The 21,523-nt window shown below is 37.8% G+C and overlaps 1 protein-coding gene and 1 non-coding gene across 3 annotated transcripts; one reads left to right on the top strand and one right to left on the bottom strand.

The window, feature by feature from the left end:
* Positions 1 to 419: 419 nt before the first annotated feature.
* rad23ab (RAD23 homolog A, nucleotide excision repair protein b) lies at positions 420 to 12,867 on the bottom strand. Of its 2 annotated transcripts, XM_053634395.1 has the most exons (10): positions 12,526 to 12,867; positions 10,802 to 10,883; positions 10,519 to 10,598; positions 7,647 to 8,140; positions 7,310 to 7,356; positions 7,091 to 7,218; positions 5,530 to 5,620; positions 3,274 to 3,434; positions 3,053 to 3,193; positions 420 to 1,443 (listed from the first exon to the last, which is right to left on the bottom strand). In XM_053634395.1, the coding sequence occupies exons 1-10, from the start codon at positions 12,592 to 12,594 to the stop codon at positions 1,330 to 1,332; spliced, it is 1,407 nt and encodes a 468-aa protein (XP_053490370.1). In that variant the 5' UTR covers positions 12,595 to 12,867; the 3' UTR covers positions 420 to 1,329. The 2 variants fall into 2 exon arrangements, with proteins under 2 accessions (XP_053490370.1, XP_053490371.1); XM_053634396.1 differs by lacking the exon at positions 10,519 to 10,598 and having other exon boundaries at positions 12,526 to 12,591.
* Positions 12,868 to 18,430: 5,563 nt separating this feature from the next.
* On the top strand, positions 18,431 to 18,549 carry LOC128614287 (5S ribosomal RNA). The gene has a single exon (XR_008387025.1). It is a non-coding gene; the product is annotated as a 5S ribosomal RNA (ribosomal RNA).
* Positions 18,550 to 21,523: the final 2,974 nt, after the last annotated feature.

Here is a 21,523-nt window from a genome sequence, read left to right as displayed (position 1 = left end):
GATAAGTGTCACTTTAACACATGAATCCAAAGAAAATGTAACAGCTAAAACAGTATGTGCAACATGGGTATTTTTTTAAAAAAAAAACTCTCTGGAACTCATGGCATTCATCTCAACTGTTCCAAAAAATGCTAAACAATATTTTCCTGTAAAGTATACTTCATGATTATTAAAATATAAATAAAAGGGATTAAAGTATTTGCAATATATATATATATATATATATATATATATATATATATTTAAATTAAACAATTCACAATAAAGCCTTAACTACACAGAGTACTCGCAGCTTTTTAAAATTTGTACTAATTTAATTTTATTGAACCAGCTAGCTAAACTACAGGCAAAAGGTAAATATATAAGTTTTAAAATGAAATGTATAGTGCTGAAAGCAACAATATATAAAGTGACATAAATATATAAAAGCTAGTAGTATGTTGATGAAAAAAAAACAGAGGGAATGTCTAGCTAATTCATTTGTTTTGGTATTTTTCATTTAAAACATAAAACAGCCGATTCTCATATTCAGGCGCTCCTGTTGAATTACTTCTCTGAAATGGTTAGGTCCATTAAAAAAAATAGTAAGAGATTGCCCTCAACAAAAATTAGGAAAAGGGTTTTTCTCCATATAAAACGTCTTTGGTGCATATGTTTGCCCTTTAGTGCATATATGTAAACCCATTCAAACTTAAAGAGTTACATGCAGGTGAATTAGTATGAGAATCCAGACAAGTTTTGGCATCCCTGTTTATTCAGGTGCCTAGATAAGACACCAAACACTGTCAAGACTTTTAGCAAGAGAGAATGGTTTCAATATAATTTGTTGTCTATTCACTGGACATGTGGTAGTACTGTGTTATTTCCAAGCCAATGTCATAAAATGTCAGTTCCTTAAAGAATGGTACATCCCATTTGTGACTACAGATTATAGAGCATTTGTGAAAATTATCAACAAAAAAGCAAGACCATGTGCCACACATACTGTAAGGACACGATGAGAGATCATACTCAAGGGTCTTTGGGTCTTGGCAGGATTTAATTAATAACTTAGAGCAGAGATAAAAACCTGTAAATTCACACGGCACGCTCAGCGAGAACAGCAGCAGAGACACGCAGCCTACAGTCTAAGTGAAATAATCTAATACAGGCAGAAATCTGATCTCTGATATTAGAGTAATTCACAACATGGCTTTTCTCTCCAACATAATGTACTCGCAGTCGCAATTTAAAATCTCCTCTCAAACTCTGCCACAAGCGCACACTACACACAAACTAGCACTCTCAGTCTCTCCAGCGCCCCCTAGTGTTTCAGTCCACGTTACACATTCACTCGTCATCGAAGGTCTGCTGGAGCAGGAAGTTGGCTGCTAGGTTCTCGTTTTTTTCACAGGCGAAATATGCCTGAATGACTAGTCCCTCAGGGAAGCCCAAAGCTTTTAACTGCAGAACACAAACAGAAACACAGGCATGAACAATAAGGGTTTGGGTAAAACATTTTCCTTTATATTAAATGTCTAATCAGGAATAGTCTATAACTGCTTTTGTTCTAACTCACATCTTATTCAAAAGCCTCTGTTAGAGCTGGCATAAATATATGACAATACTATTACAGTTTCAAAAGACAACAAATAGTTCTGTTTAGGCTTGCTAACAAAGTGCCAAGAAAACAGTAGTGGCAAATTTATATACATATGAAAGACTAAATGCTTTTTAAAAGATAAAAAAAAAAACAAAACAAAACAAAACAAACAAACACAAAAAAAAACACATTCAGGCAAAATATTTCACATAATTTTTCCTCTTACCCCAATGGTATTCGATCAGCCAAAACATGTTCTGCGTTTGATGTCTGTGTCTTTAGTTTTTCTCTTAAGCAACAAGTATTGGAAGCTTAATAGCATTGTACAAATTGCATATGTAAATCATCACGAACCTGCCTGTCAAACTGTGTGTATCTCAAAGACTTGCTTTACACAGCTATCTATAAAATGGACAAAATGACATTGAGATAAAAACAGTCTTGGCTCCAATCTGAAGCGGAATCAGTTTTTTCTCAGCACACAGATTGGTGTCACTCAACACCAGTATCAGACTCAGTTAGTGAAGCTGAATTTTATGTTGGACATGATTCAGATGATATTACAACCCCTGGCAAAAATGATGGAATCACCACACTTAGAGGATGTTCACCTGGATTTGTTTTTACTTCATAGCAAATAAATGAATAAATTCCTATATTTTTTTATACTACTTGATCTGAAATAAATTTGCCATTAATTAAAACAATTTCATTTAATTAGTTTGAGGTATGTTTCACAAAGCCAGGATGTTCAGCTATTAAAGGAAAATTGTTTTGTGTCATGTCTGTGATTTGTTTATTTGCTACGATGTGAAAAAGCCGAGTGAACATCCTCTAAGTGTGGTGATTCGGTACATTTTGCCAGGGGTTGTGGATATAGTATAAATATTTTTTTGGTATTTCATTTTTAAATGTTATTATCTGCTAGTACTTTGAAATTAATTATGTACAATTGGCTTTTCAGAGCCAAATGATTACTTTTGAATACATGCACTTTGCACAATGCTGCCAGATATGAGCTTCCTTACTTGTTAGCTAAATTAGGTTCATAACACCAACGCAAAACTAAAGAAGCATTCAACTACAAGTGAAGTAAGGGTGACATTACATTTCGTTTCATTTCTGGCTGAACTATTCCCTTAATGTCTTCAAAAAATACACTGGGAAAAAGTAAATGTTAACATCTAATCAAATACCTGTTAATGTGTTAAAAAATACAAAGATTAATCCTGCAAGACAGACCACTAGATTTCACTAGACAGTCTTGTACCTTTCGTCACTAAATGCAGACAAGAACCGCCTACTTTAACAGGAAGAGCCCATTTCACAGACTTTTCCAACAGCCTGCAAAATTTCGAGAGGATCGGCTTTAAACAAAATTCTTAATATACTGTGAACGATAGAATGCTGTGAACAGTTTTCAATCCAGTGACTTATGTTTTCGAACAAATCTGATGGAAGTAGTCGTACCCTCTCGATGGCCTCTTTCTCCTGCTGTGTGACCTGGATATAGTTAGTGTGAGGAGCTCCCTGTGCCTCTGCTGCCTCCGCTTCTCCTCCCAGCGGCTCATTAAGCATCTGGACAAATCGCTCCTGGTGCTGCGTGATTTGCTGTAAACAGAACTAAACACTGAGCACATAACTGGCCAAGCATTTGTGGCTAAAGATGGACAGCTCGGAGCACCAATCACCTGCAGGAGCTGAGGGTTGTCCCGGCCCAGTTGCTGCAGCAGGGCCGGGAGGAGCGCTGGGTTCTGCTGGATGATCTGACGCATTTGCTGGAACTGCGGCTGGTTCCTCAGGAACTCCAGGGGGTTAGCTGAGGCGGGCGGGGCCTGAGAGGGTGTAGCACCTGTTTACAGTATAGAGAGGGCTGTACAGGAGTGTGTCCCGGGCCCAAACAAAGCACCAGTGGACCAGAGTCAAGACTGTGCATTAGCGCAAATTGACAACTGTTGAAGTGTAACACATGTATTGTGCTCATCAGATATTTTAATTTATATATTTCAGATTTTGATATCAAAAGTGAGGCAAAGACTGGAGTTTCTTGCCCACAAATTTCTTCCTTTAATTTGAGCTCCACTTTGCCCAGATGTAGTCAAACAAGCAAGACATGTTTGGTATCTGATGTTTGCTTCATTCAAGCAATTGAAGTATATCTCAACCAAATAACTGGACCCAGGTTAAGGCAGAGAAATATTTTCAGTAAGGTAGACTTCCATTGCTTGTTAGCTATATTATCCTCGTAGCTCCAGTACAGAACTAAAGAAGCAAACCTAAGACATTGAACATGTCTTTACTGATTACATGTGCTGACTACAGTCCCCTCAGAAAGTACTGAAACAGCAAGGACAATTCTTTTGTTTTTGCTAGACATGGAAGACATTTGGGTTTGAGATCAAATGATGAGTATGAGATAACAGATCAGAATTACAGTTTTAATTTCCTGATATTTACATCTAGATGCGTCAAACAATTTGTGGCACCTTTAGTGCCAGACCACCCAATTTATAGGTGAGCAAAAGGAACAGATAGTCTTAGGAACAGAACAGTCTTAAAGTAAATAACACTTAATATTTGGTTGCATATCCCTTGCTTGCAATAACTGCATCACCAAACTGTTGCATTTTTCTTTTGTGATGCTTTTCCAGGCCTGTACTGCAGCTTCTTTCAGTTGTTGTTTGTTTCGGGGGGTTTCTCCCTTCAGTGTCCACTTCAGGAGGTGAAATGCATGCTGAACTGGGTTACTTTCTGGTGATTGACTTGGCCAATCTAAAACCTTCCACTTTTTCCCCTGATGAAGTCCTTTGTTGAGTTGGCAATATTTTTTGGAGCATTTTTTTGCTGCATGATGAAGTTCCTCCCATTTACACTGGAGGCATTTCTCAAATTGGCAGACGGAATGTTCCTGTAAACGTCTGAATTCATTCTGCTGCTACCATCATGAGTTACATCATCAATAAAGATTAGTGATCCTGTTCCAGTAACAGCGATGCAAGCCCCAACCATGACACTATCGTCACCATGCTTGACCGATGAGCTTGTATGTTTTGTATCATGAGCAGATCCTTTCTTTTCCCACACTTTGGCCTTTACATCATTTTGGCAGAAGTTAATCTTGGTTCCAGAACTTTTGTGGCTCATATTTCTTTATTTCTTTGCGAATTCCAATGTGGCTTTCCGATTCTTACTGCTGAGGAGAGGTTTACATCTTGTGGTTTTGCCTCTATATTTCTGCTCTCCAAGACTTCTTCAAATAGTGGATTGTGATACCTTCACCCCTGCCCTGTGGAGTTTCTTGGTGATGTCACTGACTGTTGATTTTTTTTCCCCTTCACAGTTCTCACAATGTTTCTGTCATCAACTGCTGCTGTTTTTCTTGGCCGACCTGTTTAGTGTCTGGTTGTTGGTACTCCAGTTAATTAGCTAAATTATCAGGGAATGAAAGCTGAAATTCTGATCTATCGTCTCATGTTCATCTTTCGATTTCAAACCCAAATGTCTTCATTGTATAAAAAATTGGCCTTGCTGTTCAAATACTTTCAGTGGGGACTGTATATTTGGGGTAAGTGGAACAACATGTACATTTGATTTGTTGCTGAATTATTCCTTTAAGCATCATATACCGTTTCTCATCAGAACGAGAATTTTTTACAAATATTAATAAATCTTGAACAATTAATCAAAACTATATATTTTTTTATTTTTGATACTGTTTTTGATTGAATTATCAAAAAAAAAGCAATAATAACAAAATTGATCTGATATTATGTTTAAAGAATAATAAGGTAATTAAAAGCCTTAAGGAAAAAATGTGTAAACCTGTTACATAAAATCCTGTGCGCACACGCCTGCTACCAAAACGCTTTTAGTGCTTTATTACCGTTGATATTTTTAGCTAACAAGTGAATATGCTTAGCCACTCCAATACGCATATGGAAACTCACCAGTGGCTGCTGGTGGAGGCTGAGGTCTCTCTGTTTCTTCAGCGGGTCGCACTGCTTCCTGTGCAGGCTGCTCTGGCTCAACAGGAATACCCTTGAAGACCACAAATCAATATGAAATATATGCTCTCAGTTTTCATAAGTGATTGCAAATCTATGTAAGGAACAAAACACTTGGGGGTGTGCATTTATAAGACAATAATCAACAACAGGGTGGTGTGATGTGGCCCAAACAAAGCAGAGTTACAGTTGATTACAGCTCCAATTACAACACTTCCCAAAGCGGTCTGTTTCTCTTATACCACAGCAATTTGCCAATTATAAATGTATGAACGGCATGTGTGTTTCGATAATAAATAAAAACATTGTAGTTACATTTAATGGAACATCCATGAAACAACCGTTAGTTGTTATCAGTTATAGCAGATAAAAAATGCCCTTCACAGCCTCTTTTTTTTTCTCTCTCTCTCTCTCTCGATGTTAATAAGGCCAAAGAAATGCAGCTGGTCATGTTACAGATGAACCGGAAAGCGTAATGTCGTCCTGTCCAGAAAAGTTATAGACTGTTACGAATCTCCTTAAAAAAAAAACTTCACCATATCAACAATTTCACATTTTTCATTAAGAAATAACACCACTTTTTAGTCCCTTTATTATCAGTCTTAGATTATGTATGAGCGGTTACTATAGAAACGATAACATTTGTGTCAGAAAAGTGGTTTTGGAGTAGGGCTGAACGATTAACCATCTTTGTATTGAAATCGCGATTTTCTTTAGCTAACACAATGTTGAATGAAGGTTTCCTTTAATACTATCCGGCTGTGTCGCCTAAATACCTCATTTAATTTAAATTAAAACTTTATTTTTTCACTCTTGCTAATGAGCTGATTAGAAATCCATTGAGCACACTTTCTATACGCTGCACATTTTATTTATTTACTTTATTAACAAATTTTGTTTATAATAATGTCACCACTTCAACAATGGTTCTAGTACCAGCTGGCCTCTGAGGACCCTGAGGTTCTTTTCATGGAGAAACAAGATTGTAATTATGTCTTGTAGATATATAAACCACTAACACAAACCTGGAACTTAATTGAAAACAAAATAATCGTAATTCTAATCACAGTCACAATTTTACTTAGAAAAAAGGCAATTACATATTTTACAGAAAAAAAAGTGAGCACCACTTTGGAGTGGTTAATTAAAGCGTACGCAAATGAAACAAACTAAATCCAAGCAAGAAGAGTAATGAGAGTAATCAGTGAGGCATGCGACCAGATCATGTGACTTGTGCTGCTGGGACATGAAGTCATTTTCTGCCATTTTGTGGCCGAAACAAGTGCTGATGCGACAATCTGAACGAGCGCCTTAATATAAACCATTATAAAATCGCTTGAATTACAGCCAATACTACTGTCAGAGCTGTACTGTTACGCAACATTAAGCAACACCTTCTAACCAATCAGATTTGAGAATTCAGTAGCGCTGTGGTATAAAGGTTAATATTACTCAGTGACCTAATTACGCATTAATGATACACCAGACAAGATGTGTGTCTCACCATGAGCAAGTATTCCACCGCTCGGTCAGGGTTGTTGAAGCTCGCTCTCAAGGCGGCGACGACCTGCTCCCTCTCATATCCCATGGACATGATCTCTGTCACCAAATTCTCATATGCCTGTCCTGTGACTAATCAACATGAACAAACATGATTCAGCGGAACAGTGTGATGTTTATAAGCTTTCTGTAATTATATACCTGGAGAAATCAGTTTGCATACCAAGTATTGATGCTGCTTCCTCTAAAAGGCCCAGTTCATCCATAATGCTAGAGTGGAGAGGAAAATAATCCCATGTTAAATTTAGCAACATACACTTTATAGCCTTTTAATTCTACAATCACAGTACAGATTAAAGGAAATAAAGGAAAACTCCACCCTGAAACATGTTTATAATTAAGTATTTATGTTATGTTTTGTGATTCTGGTAACCAATGTGAAAACAGACCATCATGTTGATAAAAGCAAAAAAAAAAGTGAACTCAGTATATTCATAACACCACTGAGGATCACGTGTTAATTATCAGGGTGGATTTTTCCTTTCTGTCATAGCTCGTACCTGGCAGCTGAGAGAGCTGCAGTGGGGTTTGATGGCTGCTCCGGCTCGGCTCTCTGCGGCTGATCTGCAGATGCAGCCTGGGAGCTTGCACACTCTGTCTCCGCTGACTCCACACTGGCAGCAGGGGCAGCAGCAGGGGGTGCTGTGGCTGGAGGAGCAGGAGGCTCCACAGACTGCACTGGTTCAACAAGCCCAGGTGTGGGTGTAGGTACTGGGGCAGGGGCAGATGCAGGAGTGACTGTGGGTGCAGGAGCAGTTGTAGGGGTGACTGTGGGTGCAGGGGCAGCTGTAGTGGTGACTGTGGGTGCAGGGGCAACTGTAGGGGTGACTGTGGGTGCAGGTGCAACTGTAGGGGTGGGTACAGCAGCAGTTGCAGAGGTGGGGGTGGGTTCAGGAGCTGCTGGGGCAGATGGAGGGGGAGCAGGTACAGAAAGGGGCAGAGGTGAAAGGTCAGGGAGAGGAATAGGAACGACAGGAGGAGCTGCTGGTTTCGGCTGCAGAGATACAAAGTAGCATTGTTCAAATAGCGAGTAAAGGCAGTCAGCAAGTAATGACCTAGTAATGGATGTTTACTTTAGAAGTTTATTTAGAAGTTTAAATATTCTAAACATTTACAGTGGCAATCAATATTATTCAATCCAAATCAGAAATCAGGTTTATTGTCAATTTTACAGACTTTCAGCTGTTTGCAATGAATAAATCAAACAAAAGCAATTGAAACAGTTCAACACAACGAATGCTTCAAGTGGTTTCCACAAATTCAACTGAAAATACAACTTATGACTTATCCAGTATCAAAATGATTCAACCCCCTGAATAGAATCCCTCACAACAGCACAAATATGCAAAACTGGTGTTTTCTCAAGCACACCTGATACAACTAATCAAGGGTTTCATTAGTTGCACTAGGTGTGCTTGAGCTGGAACACATGAAATACCTGAACTGGCTAGGGGCAGAAAATAAATGAAATACCTGGACGGGGCAGAAAAAGGAAGACATCAACAGCTGCAAGCAGATTTCTGAGAAGGCAGGTTGTGAAAAACTCTCGAGTGACTGCAAAAGACCTGCAGCAAAACTTGGTGGCAACAGGCACTGAGGTATCAGTGAGCACAGTAAGGCGCGTACTAAACGCAGCAGGTTTCCAAGCCAGAACTCCAAGACGTTCACCAATACTGAACCAACAGCACAAGAAAAGTCAGCTCAAAATCATATAAATAAGCCACAGAAGTTTTGGGATTCAGTTCTGTAGAGCAATGAAACAAAACTGGAACTTTTTGGCATGATGGACCAGCAGTATGTCTGGAGGAAGAAGAATGAAGAAAGAACACTCTGACCACAGTCAAGCATGGTGGTGGCACGGTGATGCTCTGGGGCTGCTTTGCATCCTCTGGCACTGGAAACCTGCAGCATGTGGAAGGCAAGATGGATTCATTGAAGTATCAGGAAATCCTAGGAGAAAATGTCATGCCGTCTATGCGGAAGCTGAAGCTTGGGTGTCACTGGACCTTCCAACGGGACAGTGATCCCAAGCATACCTCAAATTCCACCAAGGCTTGGTTGAAGAAGAAGTCCTGGAAGATTCTACAGGGCTATCACTGTCACCTGACTTGAACCCCATAGAAAATCTCTGGTGGGATTTGAAGAAGGCGGTTGCAGCACACAAACCCAAGAATATTACTGAACTGGAGGCCATTGCTCATGAGGAATAGGCTAACATTCCTCAGGAATGCTGCCAGAAGCTATGCATCTCGTTTGCAGCAGGTCATAACAGCAAAAGGTGCTCTACTAAGTACTAAAGATGCTTGCCATGAAGGGGTTGAATAATTTTGAGACTGGAGAAATTATTATAAGTTGCATTTTCAGTTGAATGTGCTGAAACCACTTGAAGCATTCGTTGTGTTGAACTGTTTCAATTGCTTTTGTTTGATTTGTTCATTGCAAACAGCTGAAAGTCTGTAAATTTTGACAATAAACATGATTTGCAATGGGGGTTGAATAATTTTGATTGCAACTGTAGAGCCTTTGGCTATCATGTGAAAATCTCTACATCACTGATAGTATAGTATGTGATGAAGTGGTCTGAAACAAATGGAGAAGGAAAGATTAGTCAGAAGCTTTAAAGAACCAAGGGCACCATAATGCCTGCGTTCATTCTTTGTAGCTGTTAGAGGAGAGCCTCCAGTGACTGAGCAGAGTATTACACTGATGAATCAGGACACTGCACTCAATGAACTTTATTTATACAGTGGGGTCCAAAAATCTGAGAGCACTAATGAAAATGCTTCTTCTATTTGCATTATTTTCTAATTTAATACAATACATTTCATTACAAATGATATTACTGCATTGAGTGAAAAGTAGAATATTTACATGAATTTCAGAGTTTCTTAGTGTTTGTTACGTCCCCTTTTTGCTTTAATGTCAGTATGCACTTGAGCCGGCACAGACTACACGAGTTTGTGCAAAACCTTATGTTCCATTTTAGATAAGATCCATCAGAGTGTCGTCTGAACACGTGCTTCAGTAGAAGAGATTAGACATGAGGAAAATCTGACCTTTTGTACAAAGCAGTTAACATGGTCAGTATTACACATTTGCTTACATTGAAATACAGACCTACAAATCTTACAGAATCTTGAACATTAAATATTCACAATACTGAACAGTTACTTTGTTTTTAATATTTCAAAATTCTAAAACCTTCTGTTTATTTCCAATTTTACATAAATAAATAAAACCCAGATTTTCAAAGTGCTCTCAGACCTTTGGACCCCACTGTATTTTTTTTTTTTAAAAAAAACAATAACAAAAATAATATACTAATATATTAATATATTAAATTTACATGTATTAACCTGAAATAAGTCCTACCTTAGTTACCATGACCACAACAAAATTCTTCTCTTCTATTTTGTATTCTTTTAAAGGTATGTCATCATTCAAGATTTTACCTAAAACGAATTAAAATGTTAGCAACTCAATCTGAATTCAATCAAACCACTTACACAATCAATGAGATAAATGCAAAAATCATTTATACAATCAACACAAAGTGAAATGCAGGAAATTCCAACACACAGAATCAAATAAAATGTTGTAACTTAAGACAAATTTAACATTTCCAAAAATAAGCCAAAAAAGATGGATTTCTGACCTGCATAGATGAGCTTCTGTCCAGCTATGGGATACGCATCCTGACCCTTTTCAGATTCAATCTTCTCTTTAAGAGCTCGTACCTAAAACATAAAAGCAAGCAGCAATGGAAATATACATTAGTAAGATTTTTAAAAATCTTAAAGCTATCGTTTTGTCAACAATTAAATGTATACATTGTTTGTTTCCCTCGAGTAGCCAAGATATGTTTGATGTCTGGTGTTCGCTCCTTTATGTTTTCCACAAAATTAACGGAAATGTACAGCCTCCAATCTGGCACCGTGTAAAATTCATACCTAAATCATTACACACTCACCTCAAAAGATGTTATTTGGCTCAGTTGTGTTATTATAATATAAAGTTTCATAACATAACAGAAGTCGACAATAAAAAAAAATATATGAACAATGTTATCTTCCAAATCACTTCTTTTGATTGAAGTATGCTGAACTAGGGATGGGTGATATCTTATTTGAGATATACCAGTAGAAATTCTCCCCACAATAAGAATTAGTCTTCACGTGATAATAACGATAAAGCCTAGTTGATGATGTATTTCTGTGTGCGACGGTCTGCAACCCATTCACAGCTCACGTGCAGAGCAAAAACAAGTACGGCAGAAGGCGGGCATGAAGCTGAGGAGGAGTTTATCTCTAAACAAGGAGCTACCTCTACAATCTGGAACTGGTTTTATTACAGAAAATCAGTTTTACTTTTAGATCAATGTTTGTTTCTGAGGCTCTCAAGACTGCATGCAGCTGTCACTTGTAGCCAAAAACAGTGGTGAATTGTACTATATTTATATCGTCACTGATACTGTTATCACAATAAATACCAGAAAATATTGCGATATAGTTTTAATTCCATATTGCCCATCCCTATACTGAATGCTAAACTGGTAGCTCTAAGCTTCCATTACTTGTTAGCTACATTAGCCTTGTCTCTGCAGCACACAACTGAAAAAATTAAACTTCCAAAACCTCATTTGTCTTGCATAACTGATTACATTTGGGATAAGAGACAAACAGTATACATTTATTATTATTTTTCACTGAATTATTGCTTTAAGTGTTACTGATGTTAACAAAAGTAAAACAGTCTTTTATTAATCCTAATTTTACTTCTTTCTTTTTTTTTTAATCATATTATATAAATTTAACATAATGCATCTACCGTTAATAGTTGCTCTCCCAAAAGCGTCTGAGATTTGTATGAATTACTTTATTACGTATGCTCTTATTATGGATAATATACACACAATATTTGATTAACTTTTCATATTATTGTCACATTTTTTTACTACCGTTTAACTGGTGGCTTTTTTTTAAGCAGCTGAATACACACATGCCTGAACAGTTGTGGCATTACGAAGTCTTAATCCTAAACATCTCCTTACTTCCTATATTGGAGCACTATAGTGGACATGAAATCATGGCGTTCTACACACTATTTAGTGCACTACATGTCCACAGCCGAGCCATTTGGGATTCCGCCTATAACGGAGCCTGATCTAATGTCAATAATAATGCGTGGTCATTTCTGAGGACAAAAGTTGGTATGTTAATAAAACTACACAGTAGTATCGCCATGACATTGTTAGTATAGAATATGAATTTAATATGTGACATGTTTAAAATAGGAATTTTAAGGCCCCTTGTTTTTCTCTTTCTCAGACGCCTCACTAGAACATATTTAGTCGAACAGGGGTAGCTAACTTCCACTTACCGTCAACTCTTCGTCTATTTGTATCTTAAAGGTTTGCTGCTGTAGAGTTTTCAGCGTAATCGTCAACATGGTTCAATAATAGCAAGAAGAAATAAACGCAGAAATTCCGTCTCCTTCGCTGTTAGCGTTAGCAGCAGCCGCGGCATTTAGATGTGACTCAGCTTTCTTCAGTGTGTGAAACGGCGCCGTGGTACAGCGCCACCTGCTGGCCGCCAGAGACAAGGGCAACTTCTCAAACCGCATACTAGCCTACCAGATAGTACGTTAGAATAGTAAGCTACCTGCAATGGTTTACTATACTGCTTAGTACGATAGTTTTAGGGTTCTGACGTAACCACGGAGACCTGTGAGAAAGAGACCGCTTAGCATTTGTTTTAAAGCGCTGTTATGAACAAATACTGAAAAAATGGCACGTGATGTTTACTAAACAAGCCCCAAGTAGTCCCTTACCCCGTTTTGATTAATAGAGGTGTCCATGATTCCACAATTAGATTTTATTTATTTATTTATTTTAATTAATGCCAATGTATCAAAAATGCAAATACATAGCAAAAATTAAAAAAAATTACATGCAATGAAATGATAACGAAAGCAAAGCATCATTTATACATATGCATATATATACACACTTATACATAAAAAAAACAGAAAACTTCACTGAAATAAATTAAAAAGGTGAAACAAGTTTATTGTCTTAATACTTAATAGCTTTAAGATTTTTCAATGATGAAATATTTTGGATGTACTGTTGGACCTCTTCAAAAAACAATGAATAAGCGATTTTGATGAGTGAATTTACTGCAGTGAATGTGGAATTTTGCAAGGAGCAATAATAGATTAATAATAAAGTATTTATTAAATTTTGCTTTTTTTGTATATTAAAGAAGCCAAACAGTACATACTTAAAAAATAAAAAAATTAAAAAAAAAGAGAAAAGAGGAAGCACACTGCAGTTAATAAACTTTTAATTTGATCCAAAATAGCTGTGTGTGAGGACAATCCCAGAAGATATGAAGAACAGTTTTATTAAGGGCACCACAAAAAGAACAACTTGTGTCTATATCTGACTTAAACCTTTTCAAAAAATAAAATAAATAAAAAACTTTAGCCAGGTAAAATTTGTGTAATAATTTGAATGAAATTTCTCTGACCTTGTTAGTTATTATGTATTTCAAAGGCAGAGTCCATATTTTTTTCCAGTCAATATGGTCAACCAAATTCTTCCAATATGACACCCCACATGGAATTGTTACATGCTCCTTTTGAAAGAGAGATCTAATTCCATAATTACATGATGAAGGATGAGACAAAAGCACAGTTATCCTACTGGGAACTTAAATGGGTCTAAAGAAATGGGTAAAGTGTTAGATGACTCCTTTAGAAGTATAACGACCCCTTTAGGAATAGTGCCTATTACAGTGAAAAATTCTTTGGGAGTTACTGGGAAACTGAATTTACATAAAAACACTTCATAATTTAAAATAAGACCTTCTGAGTTAAATAACTGGGAAACAGTCAAAAAAACTTTCTCAAACCAATTACTAAAAAACAAAGACTTATTCTTATATACAATATCTTGATTGTTCCAAATAACGTACTGATGAGGGGAAAATTTTCTAAAATATTTGCCGATTTCAAACTCCAACAGCTCCCACTGGCAACAATATGAATCTAGCGCTAAAGCTCTCTTCCAATACTACTCAATCAATAATGTAGTATTCTTTTTAATATTTAAACAGGAGAAGATAATTGTTCAATTTCCAATAAGGAGTTGCACTGAAATCAAGGGATGCTGAAAGACTTTAAGAGACCTTAAGAGAGATATCACTGTGGTCTGTAAGGGGCATAGCATGAATGGTCACGGAGTTACAACTGTTTGCTAGGCTTTGGGAAATAATCCAATAATCTATTTGAGACTGCTTAGAGTGGTCCTTGCTGCTCCAGGTATAGAGTCTCTGCTGTGGATACGTTTCTCTCCATATATTAACAACAATAAATCGCATCATAAAAGCATTCATAATTGGACTTACAGAAGCAGCTCTAGAAGGAAACTTATCCAAATCATTATTTAATATCATATTAAAATCCCCACCCAAAATAAGAACAGCATTGGGGTATTTATGTATCCAGTACTATATATTATCACTAATCACTTCCATTAAGGTGGCATTTTCCTTAGAAAAATTATATCCATACACATTTAATAGAACTGTGATGGTCCGGACAAGTAAAACAACTAACAAAATAAAATGAACATTGGGGTCACTGACAAGGTGTAATATTTCACCAGCAAACTTATTTTTCAAAATGGCGACACCTGCTGATCTCTCTGTGCCGTGAGACACTCATATTAGTGATGGGAAGTTCGGATCATTTTACTGACTCGGATCTTTGAATCCCGTTCAGCAAAATGAATGAATCTTTTTTCCAAGTCATTTCGTTCATTTCAGCAGAATATAATTAAAATGTTACATGTTAAATTCAAATCTAGTACTTACGCAAACGTTGATCACATTTGGAATAAAAAATCATCTATAGACTAACGCACCCAAGGCCGAATTATGAGAAACAGAAATGATTCATTAATAGTTTAGCATTAGGTCTTCAGACTATGCAGTCTGTTAGTTCACCTTACCTCCCGATCCGAGTCGTTCTTTCTTTTGTCACGTCACATTTGTCACGTATGTTCCCCGGAAACAGAAATGATTAGTTCACCTCTCCGGTCTTCGGGTTAGAGTCGTTCGTTCATCATGTCACAGCCCCACTGTATTCAGCCTATGGGGCGGTCACGTAATGAACGAACGACTCGAACCCGAAGACTCAAGAGGTGAACTAATCATTTATTTTTCCGGTATAGAACATATGGGGATGTAACAGCGCATGCGTGGTCAAAAATGAACGGATCACTCTGAGACAAATCGTTGTTCCTGAGTCATATTAAAGATTTGTTCAAAATGAATGAATCATGGTTGAACGACACATCACTAATCCCTATAATTACTGCCCCACTGGGAACTCCAAAATTTTGCATCATCCTGTGTGGAATGGGTTTCTTAAAATAAATAAATAAATAATCTGATGCGTGGTTTTTAACTAACAAAAAAGGGCTTTGCGTTTCACATTGTTTGTTAATCCCCTAGCATTGGGAGAACTTAACAATATCGACATTAATAAATGAATTTAAAAAAGAACAATTATTAACACGAAGCTGAACAAAGGCAAAAAGTCCAAACTGACTGGTAAATAAGAAGCAAATTGAAAAGAACAGAGCTTAAGTGACAATTTAAAATGACCAAATTAAAAGCTCCAGCTGTAATATGATAAAAGCTCAAATGCCATAATGACAGCTAACAGTCCCCATTTTAGAAAAACACTTAGGCCTTTCATATGTGACTCTCTTGAAGGAATTCACAAAGTGATCACCACACTTTCAATAAACCTTCAATAAACGCGCGCTCCGATGTAATAGGCAGTTTTCCCAGCAGCCCTCGCCTCTTTTACTCTTGGCCACAAGCTCTTCCGTCTCTCCTGGGCTGATGAAGGCGGACAGCCCGTGAAGTAAACTGCATAATAATGGCGGGGGCGTTGCACTGTCACCTCTCCTCCATAGCCAATGCACAGTGTCAACAACGTCAGGTTACTTGCTCTTGGCCTCGGGGTAAATCTCGCCGCAGATACGAACCACCTCGGATCTGATATCTTCCTTATGAGTTTCAGGCACCCCAGACAACATTCCAGATCAGAAATGTGTGTTTCACAGGTAAATGGCGCACTTATATAGCGCTTTTATCCAAAGCACTTTACACCATGTCTCATTCACCCATTCACACACACACCACTGGTAGCAGAGCTGCAATACAAGGCACTAACTTGCCATCGGGAGCAACCTGGGGTTCAGTGTCTTGCCCAAGGACACCTGGGCATGTGGAGTCACGTGGGCCAGGAATCGAACCACCAACCCTACGACTAGTGGACAACCCGCTCTACCACCTGAGACACAGGTGCCTGTGAGACGTTCTTGAGCTTTAAGCCTGACATCTGCATCTTTCACATGTATCTTTAGATCTTGAACTTCGGCACACACAAAGTCTATCGTCTGCTTCAGCCCTTCTATCTTAAGAGCACTGGTGCTAATCATTCCTTCAAGTGCGTCAGACCGAGTATTGATGAATGAGGAGAGTGTGGAAATGACTTCAGAATCAGCCTGCTCATCTAGATCTGCATATTTACCTTTTTAATGGACGGGTGCCTTGCTTGGAGTGACAAGGAGCGAAGTCGCGCAAAGATCTATCTCGTTTCCAGCAGGAGAAGCATGATCGTGGACATCCGTAATGTGACAACATCAGTGTCTAGTCGCTTTTTGCGGTTTTCAAACTTTGGCATGTTTGCAGCGCTCGTAATTTGATGTACTGACGCCTGATCCAGCAAAAACATTACAAAGTAATAGGCTATGTACATAGCCTTTCTAAAACAGCAGAACTCTGGAAACTTCGTCTTAATAATGCGCCATCTTGAACCATCCCTACACTTAGATTTTTCTGCACACCTTGTTTTCCTGCTCAGCATCAGAGGATGTTAGTGGTTTTTGGTTTTTTTTAAAAGGCCTATATCCATTTCTCCTCACACTGACTGTGAGCTACCGTTTAGCAGAATTGAGATCTGTCAGCCAATAAGACACGAGTATTTCCATGTATTTTGCTGTAAACCCTGTCTGATTGCTCTCGCCTCCGTTCACTGAAGAAATAAAATTACAGATGTTCAGTTCTGTAGTGATAAACCGCTCCAAGTGGAGAATTATTCGGAGCTAAAGAGAAAATCTTCAGGGCAAAACGAGATTTATTGTAAAAATGCATTTTACTTAATATTGTTTTCTTAACAATAAATTTGTAACGCAAGTATCGTAATTTTATTGACATCAGTAATTGTAATCAAAGTACATAAACTTAAAATGTAATGCGTTACATTACTGCTTTATTAGAAAAAATCATTAGATTACAGTAACGCGTTACTCTGTAACACTTTACACCCAACTCTGGTCCTGATGGCCATGAAAGCTAATTTCTGCAGATGGTAAGGGAAGCTCGGCATTCTCTGTTTTTCGGTGGTGTTTATCGCGCCTTTTAATTCAGCTACATTCAAAACATCTAACCCTAACCCGATTTCCCCACACCCAAAACATCTCAGGTGTTCGGTGGTGGCAAAGACGGTGTAGCTGTTGTCGCCGTCTTTGCACTTGAAATTTACCTCCAGTGTTTGGTCTCCCCTCCGGCCTCAGAGGCCATTGCGTCCCGCTCTCCCGCGCGCCCGCGCGCAACGTTTACCGGCTACTGATACTCACATACCTTAAAACATTCAATAATTAAATGAAAGAAAAGTAAAAAGACAAAGTCGCAGAAAATTTTGCCAAAACGCCAAACTGTTTTTACGCGCTCTATACACCACGCTCACCGCACAGAGAGAGAGAGGGAGAGAGAGAGTGAGCTAGATTGATTTGACTGAACAGGCCGTATACTCCAGCTCAGTTGATGGCGGTAATGTGCCCAACTCCTGAATCGGCATAAAACATCAAAGAAGAAGAGAGCAGGCGCGCGGCTCTTGTAGATGCACTGGCTATTTAATTGTTGATGTGAATTGTTTAATAATTGTAATCGCTAATAATTTAACAAGAAAATGATTGTGGAAGTAGTTGTAAATAGACTGTTCATATTCACCCTTTCTTCTGTTCCAGCATGTCTGATCCTTCTGTTCTGATGTCAAGTTTTTATTTATTTATTTTGTAAAGACTTATATGGCTTTAGAATAAAAGTACGTCAAAAATAATGTATATACGAGTGCAAATTAGAAAATGAGTGAATGAGTGAATTTTGCCTACAATATAAATAGGCTGCAGTGCATTTCGTCTTCCGCTTACGGCCATACCACCCTGAATACGCCCGATCTCGTCCGATCTCGGAAGCTAAGCAGCGTCGGACCTGGTTAGTACTTGGATGGGAGACCGCCTGGGAATACCAGGTGCTGTAAGCTTTTCCACCTTCAGAGTCTCTTGCAACTTTACAAACGCAAAAACCGTTTTTGTTTTGTTTTTTGTTCCACGAAAAAGTACACAAACACGCCATGGAGAGACACATCTGATAAAATCTAAACAAAATCATTCAAATGAACAGAAAATTCTTTTATAATCGTAAAATTATCTTCACATCATTCATGTTGCCTTTATTTAGGTCTTTCTTCATTCATTCCTTTCTTTTGATCATAGAATTTTTATTGAAAATTTACATTTTACATAACACCCCACCCAACAACCCCAACAAACAACCACAGCCAAAACCAAAAGAAAGGGCGAAACAAAAAACAATAAACAAACAACCAAAGAAAAAAAAAACAAACAAACAAACACACACACAAAAACCTAACAAACATAAAAACCCAAAACAACAACAACAAAAAAAGGGGTAAGATGATCAGGAATTACAGTCCACCTCTCCTCAATCCACCACCAGGGTGCGTACATCATTGAAGTAGGTAATAAATTATGCCCATTTTCCCAAAAATTAGTCACCCCTGCCTCTGATGTTGTACTTAATTTTTTCAAGTTTTAAAAAGAAGATTAAATCTTTAAGCCAGACTAATATAGAGGGGGGTTGTTGAGAGGTCCAAGACAACAGTATTCTGCGCCGAGCAAGTAACGATGCAAAGGCCACAACACTAGCTTGTTTATGGTTCAGAGGTTGACGCTGAGATGGAACACCAAAGATGGCAATTAAAGGACAGACATCTAATTTGATCTTAAGAACGTTGGACATAGTTTCGAAGAAAGAGTTCCAAAAGTTCTGCAATTTGGGACAAAGTGCAAACATATGACTGAGGTTACACAGCGAAAGTTTGCATTTTTCACACGTCAGGAACATTGGGATATATTTTAGACAGTTTACTCCTAGAGAGGTGAGCTCTATGGACCACTTTAAACTGTATGAAACTAAGTCTAGCACAAGACGTGGCAGTACGTATATTATCTAACGCTCTGCCCCAGTAATCATCCTCAAGCTCCAGGCCCAATTCCTCCTCCCAAGCACCAATGGTTTTGATATTGTAAGAATCGTCCTGTGACCAGATCGTTGCATATATCTGTGAAATAATGCCACCCTTATTAGGATTCAGCTTGAACACCTCTTCCCATGCAGACTTTGTAGGTAAGGAGGGAAAACCAGTGAATAGGGAGGAGACACAATGCCTAACTTGAAAGAAACGGAATAGGTGAGACGGAGGCAGGCTGAATGATGAGGATAATTCAGAAAAGTTTGCAAACACATTATTAATGAAAAGATCCTCAAAGCGTTTCAGACCCTTCTTTTCCCACAAAGAGAACGTGGAATCCATAAAGGAGGGGGGAAAGAGGTGGCTATTACATATAGGTGCCATGGTTGAGGCCGAGATGGATTTAAAATGACAGCGAAACTGATAGAAAATTTTTAGAGAGGTACATACTATTGGATTATCCGTGTATTGTGAAAGGGCTATAGGAAGGGAGGAGAACACCATAGCAGGGAGGGAGGTTGAAGTACAAGACTTCGCTTCTAAGTGGCACCATGGAAGAGAGGGGGCCTGCACCCAGAGCACCAGTTTATATTAGAATATTATAGAATATTACAGAATATTAGCCGCCCAATAATAATACATGAAATTGGGCAAGGAGAGGCCACCACTTAGTCGACTCCTCTGGAGTGAAAATTTGGAAACCCTGGGAGTTTTCCCTGCCCATACAAAAGAGGAGATTAATTGGTCTATATTCTTGAAGAAAGATTTGGGTAAAAACAAAGGGATGGACTGGAAAAGGTAGAGGAATTTTGGAAGAATGTTCATTTTTACTGTGTTTATTCTACCAAGAGGGGATAATGGCAGAGCTACCCATCTTTGGAAGGCCGACTTCATGTATGAAATTAAGGGTTTAAAATTCGCCGCCATTAACGCAGAATAAGAACGGGTGACATTAACTCCGAGATATTTGAATTTAGAGTCCTCCAAATGAAAAGGTATTTCAGTCTGTTTTATTTTTTGGGCAGATTGGTTTATGGGTAAGCATTCACTCTTCTGTAGGTTCAGTTTATACCCGGAAAATTTCCCAAAGTCATTTAATATGTGTATTATCTCAGGACTAGATGCAATCGGATCTGTAACATAAAGTAGTAAGTCGTCAGCATATAGGGCTAGTTTATGTTCAATTCCTTTGCGAATTATACCCTGAAATACAGGAAGAGTTCTAAGCGCCATCGAGAGAGGCTCAATTGCTATGGCAAAAAGTAAGGGAGACAGAGGACATCCCTGGCGCGTACCCCGTGACAGAGTAAAATAGTCAGACTTAGCATCGTTGGTATATATGGAAGCCTGCAGTTCCACATATAATAAACGGATCCATGATATCAGTCCATCCCCAAAGCCGAACCTCCTTAGCACCATAAAAAGATATTCATTCCTTTCTTAAGGTGTGAATTCCTCTAGATTGTTTAATTCTCTATATGTTTTTTAAGCACATTTTTGGGATAAAGTTAATTACTCATGATTGTACATCAGTACAATGTATGTGCCAAGATAAGATGGGCTTCTCGTCGCAGATATAATAGTCACAATTCTTGTGATTATTGTTGCTATTATTATTATGATTCTCTTTACTGGTAGTAGTAGTATATTATGACTTTCTGTTACCATGCTCTGACAGTGCCACATGCAGTCCAACACAGATATATATATATATATATATATATATATATATATATATATATATATATATATATATATATATATATATGTATGTATATGTGTGTGTATATATATATATTTTATATATATATATATATATATATATATATATATATATATATATATATATATATATATACAGTATCTCACAAAATTGAGTACACCCCTCACATTTTTGTAAATATTTGATTATATTTTTTCATGTGACAACACTGAAGAAATGACACTTGGCTACAGTGTAAAG

This window comes from Ictalurus furcatus, chromosome 10, assembly GCF_023375685.1.
Source record: "Ictalurus furcatus strain D&B chromosome 10, Billie_1.0, whole genome shotgun sequence".
Lineage (NCBI taxonomy): Eukaryota > Metazoa > Chordata > Actinopteri > Siluriformes > Ictaluridae > Ictalurus > Ictalurus furcatus.
This window is presented reverse-complemented; position numbering and strand designations above follow the sequence as displayed.

Excerpts from the sequence above, each read along its gene's own strand:
- rad23ab (XM_053634395.1), bottom strand. The coding sequence starts at position 12,594 with ATGTTGACGATTACGCTGAAAACTCTACAGCAGCAAACCTTTAAGATA. Across the intron at positions 10,884-12,525 it reads AAATAGACGAAGAGTTGACG|GTACGAGCTCTTAAAGAGAA; the intron begins GTAAGTGGAAGT and ends TTTATGTTTTAG. Across the intron at positions 1,444-3,052 it reads AGAAAGAGGCCATCGAGAGG|TTAAAAGCTTTGGGCTTCCC; the intron begins GTACGACTACTT and ends TGTGTTCTGCAG.